Raw genomic sequence first — 17,526 nt, 5'->3', positions numbered from 1 at the left:
TTTGACTAGGTTTTGTTTAGAAGATAATGTGTGTGAAATAACTGGTTGTGCAAAGAATTTTTTTATTAAAATAAACTGAAACAAACCACAGCTACAATGAACTCACAACCAAAAAACCTAAGCCGCAGAATCAGGAGGACCAATCTCAACGCTCAAAACTCCATCGGCAAGAAGGTATCTTGCCACACGCTGATCATACAGGCGCTGTAACTCGGAGCATTAAGCTGAAAGCACAACTACTTCCTCCGTTTCAAAAAAAAGTCATTCTACTATTTTTCATATTCATATTGATGTTATATAAATGTGAAAAATGCTATAATGATTTATATTGTGAAACGGAGAGATTACAATTCTACAAAGAAGCTTATTTTCCGCTTCTTTGTCCATCTAGATATCATGCAGATATATACAGTCCATTCATGTTCTTAATTTCCTCTAACTAAAAGGCTGAAAATTAACACGTGGTACGCATGATGCGAAGTAATTCTACAACATTTGTCTTCTTTAGATCAGTACACGCACGATGCATCAATAAATTTCACATGGAAAAACAGTAAAGCTGTTAAAGAAATCAATGGTAATTACAGAGCATCAGGTACCAAAAAAAAAAAGTATTTCACAATGTTTTGGCAGTACATGCGTGGATTGGACACCCTCTTGTGTTGGAGTATTGACCCCCTTTTTTTTCTTCTGTTGCATCGCATAGATACCTACTCCATCATTAAGCACGCAATTCTGCACTCGAGAAGAAGCCAAGCCAATGATGCCAAAATACCAATTTCATGTCACCAGAAGCAGTAGCAGAGCATCTGCATCAGAGAAGAGATCAAGATGCATCATGGACTGATCTCTGTTTCATTGCCGATTATCCATGAGCATGTGGTTCCAAAAACCGTCGATTAGGAGGCAGCTATTGGCCCAAAGTATATGAATTTAATGAAAATTTATGCCACAAATTTGAATTTGAAATCATTTCGGCTGGTTACCGGAATCTGAATTTTTGTCCGGTTCACTGGCAGCAAGGAGGGTGGATAGAATGCAGGGTTTCTTTGGTTTTTACTACTTACCTTCTTCCGCTTCCACCGGCAGCGGTGGTGGTGGTGGCGGCGGCGGCGCCCGGCCGGCGTCTGCGCGAGCAGGAGGACCTCCGGCCTCAGCACCAGCGGCGACCAGAGGCCGCTCTGGTCGTAGTCGAAGTCGAACTCGCTGGTGTCCGCGAACTTGCCCAGGATCCCATCAGAGACGTCTCGCGGCACCAGCTGCACGACGAGCTCGCCGTCGCCGCCGATCAGAGGTGCCGACGACGACGACGATCCGTCGGACTCAGGCGAGAAGCTCACGATCTCCGGCAGCGAAGACGACGACGCCATTGCGGCCTATCTCGCAGATCGACCAAAGAAAAATATAGTAGTATCAGAGATTCAGAGGATGGTTGGATCGATGGTTGCATCAAGAAAGATACAAGAATGATGAGAAAATTCAGAGAAGGGGGTGAGATTAGCTGACCTAGCAAGATTGGACGCCACCATCTGATCTTGGCTAAAAGCTATTTGCAAAGGTAACCGTGATCTATCTATGTCCATGATTGATTGTTCATTGATCAGTGTTAGAGGGGGGCCACAACTAGGTCAGCTCCTCCTTTCTTTTATGATTGGTGTCTTCTTCTCCACCTCTTGCAACAAGTACATTTCATCTCTCCACCTCTCACTCACTTTCTAGTTTCTACCAACCAACCAACCAATCAAACCTAGCACGAGGCATCTCTCCATCATGTCTGCAGATGTCTATAAAAGTTCTCTCAAAGCCTTGATCAGGAGAGAAACCTTAAGATGCATCTAGCAACGAACGCATTTAAGATTTTTAAGTAGGATATCCGTGATGGGGATAGATCGGGTACAATATATATATACTACTTACATTAATTATGAGCACTAAGATGATGACTTTAGTGTCATGCATGCCACGTTAATCACAACAAATTAAATCAAATATGCTAAAAGCAGTACCACTTCTATGAAAGATTCAGTCCTTAGTGGCGATGTTGCTCTCTGTACTTAATTGCTCCTCCCTCAATTTTTTATACATGATGTTTAGTAAGAGTAGTTAATCTGTCCTAAACATCGTATATTTTGAGGTAGTAGTACTACTAGATCGCCATTTCTCCGCAATAATTCTCTGCAATTATGCACAACTTTAGAGCAGATCTTGATCCTACTAGACCTTGGAATCACCGAGAATCAAAGCAATCAAGCAAGAGCTTTTCGGTGTAGATTGTGGGCATAACGACCAAGCAAATTAAGCTGGGACATTAGTGTGTGACTGTGAGCAACCTAGCTGCATGACAGCGACCTGGCTGCCCATTTGAAGATGATCTCACAACCTTTTTCAGCTTGATCTGAGCAGGTTGGTCCTTAAAGATTGGATTTGATGCGACTCATTAGATCCAAGATCCAATCGGTTCTGGTGGACAATCAAGCAAGAAATTATCCCTTTTTGTTTTTGTTTTTTTACAAACAAATTGTAAGGCCCTTGTTTGTCGCTTTGTTTTTTTTTTCTATTTTTCAGCAGTTGTAACTGCCTTCTTAAAGATATGCACCTCTCATGTGTATTTGAGGAATAAAAACAAATAGGTATAATTTGCAATCCCTGCACACAATATATTTGTGGACACCAGGATTTAAACCCCGATGTAATTCCATTCATCTAAATGCGATTTGTTTGACAGTAGAGAGGTGTTGATGTGATGGCTACTCATGTGGGATCTGACGATGCGTGAGAATTTTTATGTTAGATGTGTACTAATCCCATTGGTTGGGTGAGAGCTGATTATAAGAAAAACTCTTCTATATATGTTCTTAATGACTTAAAAGAGAAACCACGAAAAAAATATTTTAAAATTAGCTGTAAAATTAAATTTTAAAATTTAAATTTTGCTTTCGACTGATTCCGGTGATAAAAAGTTAAACAAGGGCAGTATTAAATCGATTGATCTGTCTTCCGAATTGCATTGATTGATTTCCAGTTGGGAATGTTCCTATGCGTAATCAGCAGTGCTTTCAGTTGATCGTCGCACAGTACATGTACAATTTATCAGATTATCTCGTCAGACACGGTCATATAATCAATTGGGACAGCCAGGTTACAGACAAGAAAAGGAGCACCGATAAGTAAGGGCACTCCCAACCCTCCACCTTAGTTTTCAAAGCGTTAAGTACGTTGTCACATAAACAAAAGTTAAGGTGGCAAAGAAAGTTAATGAGAAGAGAAAAAAAGATAAATAAATCATTTCTAATACAAGAAATTAGCTCTACACATAAACGAAGAACGGAAATAAGGGGTTAGGTGGATAAAAAAAGAGAGAATAGAGGTGATTGAATGGGAATTTATTTTGAAAAAAAACACCCGTTGAATATATTGTTTCTACACACGGTGTTTATATAACATGGCAAGTATGATAACTACTTCATTCGTCTCATATTAAGTTTATTTTTAGCTGTTTCTATTTGTCCCAAAATAAGTTTATTTCAAAGTAATTATTGCATTGAAGTTTGTGAAAGTTAGAAATAATTATATTAAGGGGTAGATAAAGTGAGAAAAAGTTACATTGAGATTTGATAAAGTAGGGTATTCTATTTTTTTACGTTATGTATTGGTATGCGTGGGATGGGTGGAAATTAATTTATTTAGGACAAAGGTAGTACGTGATAGTTTCTACTTTCTATGTTAGGATTTCCCTAATGACGCTTGTGCATCAGTAGGTTATTTTTTTAAAATGATGGATAGAATCTGGTCTCTATACCCATAAGTGTACCCACAGTCAAAACTTACACGAGTGCATATACTCCAGATCTTATATCGAGATATAAAAAGGGCAAACAACCAAAAAGAAAACTTTAAGCTTGAAGCTTTTCCTCATCGTTTTAAAAATCGGGGGACACGGAGCTAAGCCTACATTTCCCTTTGAGAACTCCGATGCACTTCCTCTCTATCCCTTTTCCTTCTCTATCTAATAAATCAAATTACAAATATTAAATTTCCTGTATTTTTCCATGAGACATCGAAACAAGATTATGTGTGATTCCTGTGTTTTTAAGTTCTTGTGATATTCATTAAGCCACGGCACATCAATCTTGTGTTTGTTCTTTTGTTCTATCCCTATGTATTTTTATTCCCGCAATCTAGAGAAGCCTTACAAGAGTGGCATGTGGCTTTAGGGATCCTTTGAAACAAAAGGAATTTTAGATGATTCGATTTATATGGCAAGAGATCCTATATTCTCTTTGAAACAAAGGAAAGGCTTCACCAAATTCCTTTAAAATTCCTTAGGATTGCCTCAAATTATAGTGGAGGATTTTTAACATGAGGTTCTACCTCTTGGAAAATTCCTTTGCGTCCATCTCTCTTTTTTTTTTCTTGTGTTTTTCATGTGCTCCATTCAAATAGTTATTCATGCACTTTTATTGTGTTTTTTCATCCATAGGATTTGAGATGATATGACACTCGAATCCTAAGTTTTTTTTTCATTTATAAAATCCTACATTCTAAAGGAAACCTTAAATTTAAAAGGCTATCTTTGTAACAAACGGAAAGTAAGAGGAATTTTGAAGAATTGATTCCTATAGAAATAATCCCTATGTGGTCCTTTAGAGCAAATGAATAGCTCTCTCAAATCCCTCTAGAATTCCTTTGGAATGAGTTATTTCATAGGAATTTTGGAGAAAATCTAGCACTCACATTTCCATTCCATAGCACAAAGTTACTGTGTTTTTTCCTGTCTATTGTCCGATAGAACTTTCATGTGTTCTAATTTCTATAGGAAATTAATGGGCATGACGCTATGTTCGGGTGTTTTTTTTAAACGGTTATGGGTTCCAAAGAAACCCTTATGAAATGAGACATTGTAATGAATTTTGTGAAAAAACCAGCATGAGATAAGATATCATGGTTTCTATTGCTTGAGTCTCGAATTTCTACATTTTTAATGTATGTTATCAAACAAATATTTTTGTTGATTTATGTGGACCATAGGACTCAACAACAAGGGTGCATTTGTTTAAGCATCTCGCTAAAACTTACCGGCCACACACAAAACCGCACAGAACATTAGTGCACGATTAATTAAATATTAACCGTTAAAAATTTTAACAACAAATTTCTTTGTTTTTTTCTTAAAAAAACTTCTATATAATATTTTTTCCACAGTTTGATAAACGTGCTAACTGAAACCAAAAAAAATTATTTAAAGTTGCTAAAAAAAGAAAAAAAGAACTCATTCGGAGTGTCAACGAAAGGGCCGGACTAGTGTACAGCGTGGTCTGCCACGAAGGCACGAAATCACTCGCAATCAAAACGTCGTCACCTACCTACTCTACCATCACCAAAACATATTTTAAGGGCATATTTGGCACAGCTCCAGCTCCACCCATCCTGGAGCTGGAGCTCAGCCAAACAGTTTCATCTCCTCCAAAACTGGGAGTGGAGCTGGATGGAGCTCTCTCACAAAATGAACTAGAGTTGTGGAGTTGGGTTTAGTCAGCTCCACAACTCCACTCCAGACCCAACTCCTAGAGCTAAATTTAGGAGTTGGAGTTGTACCAAACAAGCCCTAAAGAGATTAATGATGAGAGAAGAGCAGCATGATACATATTTATAGCTACCTGTAGCATGGACTCAAGACACAGTATATGTATAACAGGTGGGACCAGATATTAATAGTGTAATATGTAACTATTATAGGAATGTACTATTAGATTGGCTATAGATAAATTAAAGCTATTAATTGGCTATACTATTAAACTTGCTCTAAAAAGACACGAGCCCCTGAAAAAACGTAGCTCCACCCCACCCGGCCCGGCCCACATCCGCACCCCGACCAAAATCCCCCATCCGCCGCACTCCACGCGCACGCCACCGCCCCCCTCGCCCCGCTGCCGTGCTCGTCTCGTGCTCCCCCTCTCCTCCGCCTTTAGTCACCTTTCCCCCTCACCCTCTCCACGCGACCCAGATCGATCGCCGAGCTGCACCTGCACCTGCACCCCGAGGAGAGGAGAGGAGCAATGGCGGCGGGGTACCGGGCGGAGGACGACTACGACTACCTCTTCAAGGTGGTCCTCATCGGCGACTCCGGCGTCGGCAAGTCCAACCTCCTCTCCCGCTTCACCCGCAACGAGTTCAGCCTCGAGTCCAAGTCCACCATCGGCGTCGAGTTCGCCACCCGCTCCCTCCAGGTCGACGGCAAGGTCGTCAAGGCCCAGATTTGGGACACCGCCGGCCAGGAACGGTACGTCCCTCCTCCCTCCTTCCATCCCCATCCCCCCACCCCTCTCCTCCTCTCCGCCCGCCGCTGCGAGAGTAGATCCATGTTCTTACATTCACGTGGGACGCCCGAGCGGTTTGGATCTCGCCGCTGCCGAATTGCGTTGCGTGTGTCGACGCGGTTTGCTAAGTGTGCAGGAATTTTTTTTTTTGATGTAGGTAGATCTTTTGCTCGATCCCCGAAATGGAAAGGGTTTGACTCGTTTCGGTTGTGGTAAATGGTTTTTCAGTGTTTTTTTCGCTTTACTAGACTTATCATGCTTGATTAATTGATTGATTGATTTCTGGTGCTGTTCGTGTGAAATGAGCTCGTCAAGTCGAGTTGGGTTAGCTCCGCCAATTCTCTAGTTCATCTACTAGTGTTTGGATAAAGAGGTTATCCTTGTTTAATTGTTAGTTTTGGTGATGGCATCTTGAACCCGCTGTGTGTTTAGATCGTCCTACGCAATCGTGGAAAACTGTCCAAACTCCACAGTAGGGTTTTTTTGCATTGTTTCTCTTGACCATCAATAGTTATTGTGTGGAGAGAAGGGTAATAGGACTTGTGATCCATGCGCGAATTTATTTAGACACATGGATGTCTTTGCCCAACTAAAATAACTTCTTGTGACCAGAAAGTGAGATGACTATTTTCAAATATTTGGAGGAAATCGTGTCCATCCGGTTTTAATTTTGAGTTGGGCACTAGCGGTTATAATGCTAAAAATAGGTACTCAATGCATATGTCTGCTCAGCTGCTTAATATTATTGAATCTGGGAATGATTATTGTAAAGCTAAAAATATTTACTTATCTACTTGATACATCCATTTGATTATAGAGCTTCTGTTGCCATTTTTATTACAGCTCCTTATATCATCACAGTTTTTATGCTTAAAAACCCATGTCCTGCACATCAATCATTTCCCATACTACTGGAGAAAACGTTGCAAACATGTTTGCTGAGTATGGTTGCCTAATTTTAGAAATGATTCTTGCCGATGGTCGGAATCGCTCGTATCCATCCATTCCACCTTTTTGTGCAGTTGTATTGAATAACAGAAGCTCTTGTTTGCTGTGAGCTGGTAGCTTGTTTTACCCTTTTTTAGTTTTAGATAGAGAACCTGCCTAAACTTACAGTCCATGATCCTACATGATTTTTCTCAAGTTATCCCCATTACTTTATTTTCAGTTCTCATATACATAGAGTTATGCGTTTAAATGCTTCCACTTCTATAAAGCATGGCAATCAGTTAATAATATATTCTTCATTATTACCCATCTCTAGTTACTTGTTACTACAATTTGTTCCACATTAATAACAAATAGATTAGGACTATTGCATATTCTCACCATAGCTATCTCAGTGCAGCATGTATTCAGTCAACTAAAACTCAAATATCTCTACTTCTATAAAAGCGTAGTCGTTGTCCTCGTACAATCCTTACCCCCCACCCCCCAAAGGAAAAAACTGGCCCTCTACAGACAATCATTGGTCCATCTCTCCTGTTGCAACACACAGGCATGTCCCTACTCCCTAGTAACTGCAAAACTCACACAAACCTGAACAAGGAAAATAACCAAGGTATGACTGATGAAACTCAAAATGATGAAAGATCATTCCATTAAAGCAGAAAAGGTGGAGAATAGTGTATCTGAAGTTTTGACAGTGTTTCTCAAAGGGTGCATATGCTTCTCTGTGCCTTGAAAGCACTATCTTCTGCTACTGCAGTGAAGAACTGAAAATAGCCACGATGGCACATGGCAGTTCTCTTTGGAGGGTAGTGGGTTTTATATTGGACATTGGAATTGAAATTTTCATTGGACTCAAAGTAGTGATTGTCTAGAAGCATGGTTTTGTTGCATTTATTTTGATGGTATCTGTTATTAGGGCTATAGTGCTGTAATATTGGACTTGCAACAGTAATTTGATTACAGGCAGCAGCAGAAAATACATTTTGCTTGATCAAGACATGAGCAATGTTCAGTTAAAGCTAAATTTTGTTTTGCTGTTCCTTTTCTTCTAGAAGCCATCAGTCAGTAATTTTTTAGGGTATATTCCTATTGTTCTCTTGCATACTTTGGTATATTCAGCTGAATAATATTGGATTGCATACCATGACCTGAAGTTGCAAATGTAGTAGGGAGCTAGGGATAGCTGATGATTTGCCACTCCCCAATAGTTGTATCTGATGATTTTACCATGAACCAGATGTCAGTGAGACATAGGGCGGGAAATCCTCATTGCCACCGTTGGTGAATGGCAATTTTGAAATCACCCATAGTATTATATTATGTACTCCCTCAGTCCCAGTTTAGAGGGCGCTTATTTTTTTGACGGGTGTCCCATAACACAGATGTCTTCAATTTTGGCCAATCAACCCAACTAATTGTTGCATGCATGCATAAATCGCTTCATCTGCATGTGCGGCTGCACGGGGAACGGGGTATGATGCAATTTCGTTGGCTGGCTAGGAAGTAGGACAGTCAATTTTGTTTCAAACGATGTGATTAAATACTCATGCATACGATTAATTACCAGTTTAACAGAAACAAATTCTTCCACGCATCTATTCCTTGGTATTAGCAAAAAAATATTTCACAACCTCTAAACTGGGGCAGAGGGAGTATCACTTAACATACCAAATAAGTACTGATGTTTTCTATGCAGAATTATATTTGTTGCTATCCACTACCACAATCTGTTTGTATCAAATAGGAACTTGAACCACAGAAGTTGACTAAGTCAAAAGTTTCAGTTCCAATTGGCAGTAAGACTGCTATGCTATAGTACTATTTGAAACAAATCTTGCAGTTTTAGCTTTTAACAATGCTAGCAAAAGTTCGGAGATTGCATTCCTGATAGCAGCCATTCATGGCACATATACAGTTTGTTCAATATCTAAAGAAACGGCACACGTATGTTTGTGCAGTATGGATTTTGAAAGCAGTTATGTTTGATCATGGTTTTGATGTGGAAGAAGTCCACACTTTTTGTCCCAAAGTACATCTTTTGGACTAAATTCAGAAATGGTCCACTTCTGGTCATTGTACTTATGCTTGAACTCCATTAGTCCATTTTTCACCATCATTGCTGCCGCTCTCCATCGATCTGCCTCATTGTTGTGCGGTTGTGCCTCTGGCAAATTCAACCACGTCACACCGTGTTCTTGAAGCTCCTAGTCCAATTCCTACAAATAGCCAGAGGAGCAGACTCTTGTAGTCAAGGAAATCAGGTGGGTCTTAGCGTCAGACAATGCTTTGCTGCTGCCAAAGTATGGCAATCACCAATTAATACCTTCACCATGCTCACTCCATCTAGTTCCTCGCTGCATGTTCTATCCAGTGATGCTGATGTCTAAGGCAAAAATCAACAGCAGCAACAGTGAGAGATGTCGGGGCGGCTTTGGTAAAGGGCTAACAGCTCTGTGATAATTATCCGATGAAAAAAAATCCTCATCACCGGATAGAATATGGAATGAGAAAACTGGATGGAGGTGATCTTCCTGAAGGAATCTCATTGATGATGGTGTATTTTGACACTGAAGCAATGTCTCCTAAAAAACATTCTTGATCTCTTTCTGGATGGAGAATCTGCTCTGGTTGTTTGTAGGAATCGGACAAGTAGCTCTGTGAGCATGGGGTACGTGGTTGTATTTACTGGAGAAGTGTCATGGAGGCAGAATGGCAAAGCTCCCTGGCCACAGCAATGTTAGGATGAAAAAATGCACTTGAGCAAAAATTAGAGGGGCAAAAGTAGACTTCTTCCTTTCTTTATTATTGAAAATGGTATTACGAACTTCTCTCAATTGTGCTCATCAATACTGGAATACTTAGTTCACCCAAAGGAATATAGGATTGAGATCCACCAGGGTGTGCCTGGGTTGTGTTACTCAGACCTGTAGATAAGCAACTCTACCATTGAGTAGAATAGATTTGGTTAATAACGTTGAATTATCTATGCTAAGGACAAGAGGGAGTTAAACATAAACTAAGTGCAGGTCCTGTAGGATGGGCATAATACCTTAAATTTGCAGATATATCTTGTCCTTTTCTTGCTATACTACTTTCTGACTGTTTTATTAGTAGTTTCAGCACTGACTGATTTATCTTGCAAGTCAGAATGCTGCCTTTTCAGTTTACTTCTGCCTCCACTTATGAAGCATCTGTTCTTGGTGCAGATACCGTGCTATTACTAGTGCATATTACCGAGGTGCTGTTGGAGCATTGCTTGTCTATGATGTCACCCGGCACTCGACCTTTGAGAATGTTGAGCGCTGGTTGAAGGAATTGAGGGACCATACAGACCCAAACATAGTTGTCATGCTAGTTGGCAACAAGTCTGATCTGCGCCATCTTGTAGCAGTTCAAACCGATGAAGGGAAGGCATTCGCGGAGAGAGAATCGCTCTATTTCATGGAGACCTCTGCGCTCGAGTCCACCAACGTTGAGAATGCATTTGCAGAGGTCTTGACCCAGATCTACCGCATCGTGAGCAAGAGGTCAGTCGAAGCAGGTGATGATGCAGGTTCTGGTCCTGGCAAGGGTGAGAAGATCAATATAAAGGATGATGTTTCGGCGGTGAAGAAGGGCGGCTGCTGCTCGGGCTGAGCTCTTGCTGTATTTTTTTTGGGACCTGTGTGAGCTTGTGTTATCGCCGTTCCAGCGACTGAGAAATTGTTAGTAGTATTAGCAATTTCTATGTTACGTAGAGAGTTTATTGCTATAACTGAAAGGTTTGGCCAGATCAGTTTAGATCTTCCTATTGTTGTATGGTCTCCGCGGCAACTGGGGCATGGTGTTGGTTTTCATGTGAATCCATTGCAGCCATGCTTGAACTGTTGAATCAAGTAGAAATATGTTTTACGCTTGCACGCTGTTGATTTGGTAAAAGGGGAAATGATAAGCAGAGTGTACACTTGTACTACATGGTGGGATGCAATTTGGCACGCAAGCAAATAAATAACTTACATTTTTAGTATTAGTAGGTACCCGCAAAATACAAGAGGACGTCAGGACAATGGTCATGGTAACTAACTGGAATTTTGTCATCTTGGTTGCTTCTCATTTTCTCAATGGTATCCCCAGGCCCCAGCATGGTCATCATGCATACGAGAACCCTTAGACAGGGAGAAACATTATCCCATTTGAAGTCAAACCATTTCCTCATTCTATTACAGTTGACCCACGGCAAAAACTTCAAAGCAAACCATTCCCTCATTCTATTGCAGTTGACCCAAAGCAAAGACTTCAAGGCAAACCCTACAGGAGACTCTACTGGAGGCAAAACTCATTCAACAAGACGTGTGCTCTTGCAGCCACTACTTTGTGGTTGGACAACACCTTTCAGGGCAACAATGATTTCCATAGATAATAGGTTTTGTCAAAAAAAAATCCATAGTTTATGGTAAAATAGATCGATGCCAGAATGATAAAAAGCTTAACACTCTTCTTATTTGACTTTTCCACTGTTCTGAAATATGATAAGATCCAAATCCAAAATGCAAAGGTCATCTTATTCAAAACTTCAATCATCACATCCTCTCTCTCCCACTTCAACCTGCAAACACAAATGTGCAGCAGTAACAGATAAAAAGCAGGGTTTATGCTGAATGGCAGGGCAATTCTCCTTTGGCAGGGATGACAATAGCAATGTACGTAGTCTAACGCCTGCTACGTTGGCATCCATGCCAGAGGAGAACTGCACTGTGATTCTCACCCTGAAAACACCATAGCCACAATTAACTGGTTTCTTTCTTTTTCAGAAAGGCCATTGATCTGTCCTAGATTGCTCTTCATGCTTCTCTTTCATGTAAGATCTTGTTCTTGCATTGAGCAGTATGCAGCCATGGAACATATATAGTGCAGAGATTGGCAAGCACAATCTGGATATGCTGTTGGATATGCTTCCAAATCAGGACAATGCTTTCAGGAGGTATTCCTCTCTAGGCCTGCCTTTCCCATATTTCCTCTCCCTTTTTAGATTAACCATAGAAACAGAATGAGCCTAGTGCTATTGCCATCTCATCCTAAAGGTATAAAATTTCTTTTGCTTTTGTTATTCCCTGTCACTGCTGCTAGTAAGAAAAGTTTGACTACTAAAAGAGATCTGTGTCTGCAGTTAATGTGATACACTTTGCATTAGAGACCAACCAAAAATCTGGTTACAGAATTAAATCTTAAATTCTCTTATCTGATGAAAGCTGGTTTTTTAGTTCTAGACCTCTATTAGATTTAGGATTTTGTTCTACAATACCTTCTGTGTCATTCTAGTGGACCTTGACAAACTCATTACTGAAAACATACTGATGTAATGAACATAAGTTCTATTCTTTTTTTTTTGTTGCGAAACATTAGTTCTAGTTAGTTACAGACTTACAGTAAAGGTGTTAGTAATCTCTATTAACCATGATATTTACTAGCTCAGATTTGAGGTTTCCAAGGCCTGGTCATGCATTATTTGGAAATACTTGCAAATTTCATACTTTATGGGTAATATATATATGTACTTATTTGACATCTTCTTTTATCAATTCAGGCGACTTCCTGATCACATTATCACACATACATGTACTCAATGAACAAACAACCAGATTGTTTTGGATTTTCGATGTGATGCTGTAGGCTCCCTGATATTATGCTTTGTCCAGGAACATCCCCATGGATCTTCCCCCTTTGAGATGCTATTGTAAGCTGCCCCCTTCATTTGGAGAATCCAACAGGTATCTGGTGCTTCTTCAGAGCACTGGGCTTTTACATTTGTGCTGCTGCAGGTGTCGAAAGGCCGCGTAACATTATCTGATCTTGGGTCCTGATTGACACATGATCAATTTACATTCTATTCCTAGACCTTTATCTTTTCTTAATACAGCAAAGAATCCGGCTAGTTGTTGACATTTGTTATTTTTTAGAATTGCGGTCCCTTTTGAAGTATAGTAACTACAAGTAGAGGAGAAACAGATATTGGCAAGGAAATGACAAGTGCAAAAAAGAAAATCTTAGAGGCATATATTTTTTTTGAGGCAATGGGAGAACATCCCAACCATACACCATGAAGTGCACACAACCTACATTATTACAAAGTTTCAACAAAATGTTGTAATGCGCTATAGCATCGAAATTGACTAAGTATAACAAAGCATGATAGAAAACATCGAGCTAAAAATCAAAACCCACTTATGCATAGAGCATAGTGTAGAGGTCCCTTCTCACAAATTCAGAGTCTCCGATTAGGTATAACAAGTAACACCATAGGATTGTTTGGTAGAGCTCCAGGTCGAAATGCAATTGAATGAACAAAACTCTACTAGATTCTCAATTTTTTTGAGAGCAAAGTCGTGCGAATATAATAAAAAAATATGTAGGAATGGTGAAAACTCTACTATCCATTGTGTCCTCAGAGTAGTACACGTTCTCTTCTTATCAAAAATATATTGAGGCAGGAAACACTTGTTTTATACAACCATGCAAGCCATACGCCAGAGAATTCAAGAGGCCCAAACAGCACATAGGACCTGATAATAACTACTACAACATGTTAATAATACATACATAGCTTAATTTCTACCTGTGCTGCAAGAAAAGCATATATACATGAAACACGAGGAAGATGCCAGGGGTGCCTTGGAAAATATGCTTGGGATCCAAGTGCCCAAAGCAAGCGGCTCCGAGGAGAAAGCATAACCGGATATGCGAACACCTGCAGCTTCAACACCAGCCAATTTGCCATTCTGCAATTGATATAAATACCCAATGGTTACAACTTCGCATATTCAACAAGCCGAGGAAACAGAGTCCAGGTGTAAAAGTGTAGGAGTGCGCATGCATATGGATGCTTGCGAGTGGTGGATTACCGGGCCATGTCTCCTTGGGCAGAGGTGATCAGATTGCACACTTCACTTCAACCTCTTGCTCTAGCTTGTTCTCTCTGCCAAAGGAGATTTGCCCAGCAATCCACATTTGCAATTCTGGTGATTTCTAGTTCACACAAACATTGGTCCTGTGGTGTTGCATGCATGTACGCTTTCTATGTGCAGTTCTATAGTACGGAGTACGTTCCAATTGGAATGTGCAAACTAACGATGGAGATCAGTTCTTTTTTTCTTTCCCCGGGACGGTCCAAGGCGGCCACCCAAATTGTATTAAGATTTGAAGAGAGGGTTTGCAGAAACGCTAATTCGCGCGCACGTTGCCAGTGCGCACTTCCGGCCCACGCACGCGCGCGCGCGTTTCTTTTCTCTTTTTTCTTTTTCTTTAGCGTAGTTTGCTATCGCCGTTTCTTCTTTTTTCTTTTTTCGCAGTTTGCTGCCGCACGGGTAGGAGAAAAAATCATAATTAGTTTACTAGTGATTAGTTTCCTATTTTTACTAGTAATTTTTAAATCTTAACTTAAAATTTTTCAAATTTGTATCTGAAAGTTTTCAAATCTCAAACTGAAAATTTTCAAATCTTGACTTGAAAGTTTTCGAATCTAAGTTGAAAGTTGTCAAATCTCGAGTTGAAAGTTTTTAAATCTTAGTTAAAAGTTTCAAAATTTGACTTTAAAATCTAAATCTTAAATCGAAAATTTTCAAATCTAACTTGAAAAATTTTCAATCTGTTAGTAAAAAAATCTTCAGAATTTTTCATAATTACTATCATTAGTGTTAAGTGTTACTAACTAATAGAGGTAGTTAAGGCCTTAAGGGGAGTGCGCGCTAGCGATGCGCACGCGCCAGTTAGCCAACCCCGAGGGTTTGAGATCAGTCATATACTCCCTCCGTTTCACAATGTAAGTCATTCTAGCATTTCCCACATTCATATTGATGTCAATAAATCTAGACATATATATCTATCTAGATTCATGGACATTAATATGAATGTGAAAAATGCTATAATAACTTACATTATGAAACGGATGAAGTACCTTGTTTCATGGGTGGAGGCCATGAATCATACAGTCAAATCATAGTTAAGGGAGCCAAAGTATACCTCTTCCTAAAACCGAGCCCTGAAACTAACCCTGCAAGGCTGCAAAGCGCCAAGAGGCCAGGATACATATATGGCCCACCAGGCCAAGGCACGGGGAATTTGGTGCAGGTGAGTGTACTTGGGTGGGGCTGTGTCACAAAATATTTCCCACGAATGTTGAGTTGATTCATCTGGATTATGCTGAAAGCAGTGGAGTTGATGCTAAATTCAAAGGTTTGCTTCAGCAGCGCAAGTCTGACTTTTCTTTTTGCTTCATTTTTAACAAGTAAAATCAGAGGATGCAAGTCCCCTTGGCCTTGCGAACCACATGCATGACTCACGTGATCGTATCTTTTTCTAGTCCTCATCACGTGATTATGTCTTAATTACTCCTACTTTGTTTCAATATCATCGAGGATTCGTTTGAGAATTTGTTTAAAGCACGTTTATGGAGGCAGTGGTTCATAAAGCACATCAGTCCGGCTGCTATAAGACTATATATATACGCATGCTGCACACGCTAACATTTGAAATTAAACTGAACCATATTCTTTGCAAGAAATTAAATGATTTGATCATCTAATCTAGCTCCTTTTTTAAAAAAAAATCTTCGAAAGTTATAAAGGGTTGAGAAAGTGTCCGACTTCAAAGTTCAGACTTGATTCCGGGCTTCCACGAACGTATATCAAGTCAAACCTATCCGAGAAGGAATGAAATTAGAACAAGTTCAAATCAGCTCATGTTTCTCGCAGATACAAATCGAGAAAGCAGCTAGCATTCCGCTGAAGGACGTGTGGTGCACTTTTTTATTCGCACGTGCACTTTCATTTAGAACTAATTTTAGCTACGACAACGACAAGTACACGACACTTTCAGTTTATCTCTAATCCTTTTATCATCTTCTTTTTCAACGTCGATCGACCACCATATTCGTTTTCAAGAACCGACCGATTCCATGCAACTTTAATTATCTGCCCTCGATCTGCAGGCAGTTGGTAATTAATAAAGAGCAGACTTGTCTCCAATCAACCATTGATTAAAAGTCATCATCCATTTATAATTTGATGTGCTCAGCATGGTCATCCATACTGCCATCGACCCTATGGTGCTGACATCTTCAGCATGTCAATATATTGATACTATTTTAATTTATATAATAAAAATGGTTTATATCTCTTCGACCTCCCCAATAGGTATAGAGCTAATAAAAAGGCTTTGGAGTAGAAAAAAGAAATATATTGACAATTGATCATGTCAAAACATGCATGAATGAAAATATATAATAGTACTGCACGCTTTGCTCCAGACAGCTAGATCTGAAAGGGTAATTTCAAGCGAATTTTGTCGACTTTGAACATCTCAATCAGGCTCGAAATGTATGTGCATCTCGAACGCTTCGTTCCAAATCTCTACTACTTTAAAATTTCGTAGTGGTGGCGGTGACTTCAACCCTGGCAGACACATCCAGCGATCCAGATCGATCCTCCGCCACCCGCTCCCCCCCCCTCCCACCTCCCCCATCCCCTTTCTCCCAATGCCCTCAAACCGCCACCGCCTCCACACCACCGTCGCCGCCCCCTATTTTCCCCGACTCCACCGCCTCCAAGCCGGCGTCGCCGCCGTCGCTCTCCCTCCCCGCTTTTCCCCCACGTCGTCCAACCGTCACAGCCTCCATGCCGTCGTCGCTACCCCCCACTTTCCCCGACTCCACCACCTCCACACCGGCGTCGCCGCATCGGGAGAAGGAGGCCTCCGCGCGACGGATTGCGGAGACGCCGCGGTCTTCTCCCTCCCGCATGGTCCCTCCATCACCGCCTCCACGACGCCGCTTCCGCGGGAGCAGGGGAACGCCGTTGCCTTCTCCCTCTCCCGCGTGGTCCTCCCCATCAACGCCATTTTGCCGGCTCCACGCCGCCCGTACACCGATCTGGATCTCCACCGTCTAGGCCGCCGCCACCTCCGCCGGTCACTACTGCCCCTCTATATGTACAGATCCCCTCCTGCCCCTCTCCAACCCCCCCCTCTCTCTCTCTCTCTCTCTCTCTCTCTTGAATACACATCTTCTTAGGTTCTTCCATTTATTCATGCAGTAAATATATCTGATCAGGATGATGTGTGTTCCATTAAAATCAGCAAAATATACACATATTTTGCTTGTCGATTATTATCCTGCTGTACATAGGAAAATATGCAGATCTTTCTGAGGTGATTTTGATGTTTCACTATAGTACGTAATTGGCATTGAAAGAACATGTTTTGCATGCATGGAGAGTAGTGATAGAGA

At 40.7% G+C, this 17,526-nt stretch overlaps 2 protein-coding genes across 3 annotated transcripts; one reads left to right on the top strand and one right to left on the bottom strand.

The window, feature by feature from the left end:
• Positions 1 to 261: 261 nt before the first annotated feature.
• On the bottom strand, positions 262 to 1,926 carry LOC127777447 (uncharacterized). Of its 2 annotated transcripts, XM_052304040.1 has the most exons (3): positions 1,507 to 1,926; positions 1,068 to 1,376; positions 262 to 809 (listed from the first exon to the last, which is right to left on the bottom strand). In XM_052304040.1, exons 2-3 carry the CDS (start codon positions 1,368 to 1,370, stop codon positions 786 to 788), a joined length of 327 nt encoding a protein of 108 aa, XP_052160000.1. In that variant the 5' UTR covers positions 1,371 to 1,376; positions 1,507 to 1,926; the 3' UTR covers positions 262 to 785. The 2 variants fall into 2 exon arrangements, with proteins under 2 accessions (XP_052160000.1, XP_052160001.1); XM_052304041.1 differs by lacking the exon at positions 1,507 to 1,926 and having other exon boundaries at positions 1,068 to 1,500.
• Positions 1,927 to 5,868: 3,942 nt separating this feature from the next.
• LOC127776685 (ras-related protein RIC2) lies at positions 5,869 to 11,220 on the top strand. The gene is made up of 2 exons (XM_052303191.1): positions 5,869 to 6,280; positions 10,475 to 11,220. Exons 1-2 carry the CDS (start codon positions 6,057 to 6,059, stop codon positions 10,902 to 10,904), a joined length of 654 nt encoding a protein of 217 aa, XP_052159151.1. The 5' UTR covers positions 5,869 to 6,056; the 3' UTR covers positions 10,905 to 11,220.
• Positions 11,221 to 17,526: the final 6,306 nt, after the last annotated feature.

Source organism: Oryza glaberrima, chromosome 6 (assembly GCF_000147395.1).
Source record: "Oryza glaberrima chromosome 6, OglaRS2, whole genome shotgun sequence".
NCBI lineage: Eukaryota > Viridiplantae > Streptophyta > Magnoliopsida > Poales > Poaceae > Oryza > Oryza glaberrima.
This window is presented reverse-complemented; position numbering and strand designations above follow the sequence as displayed.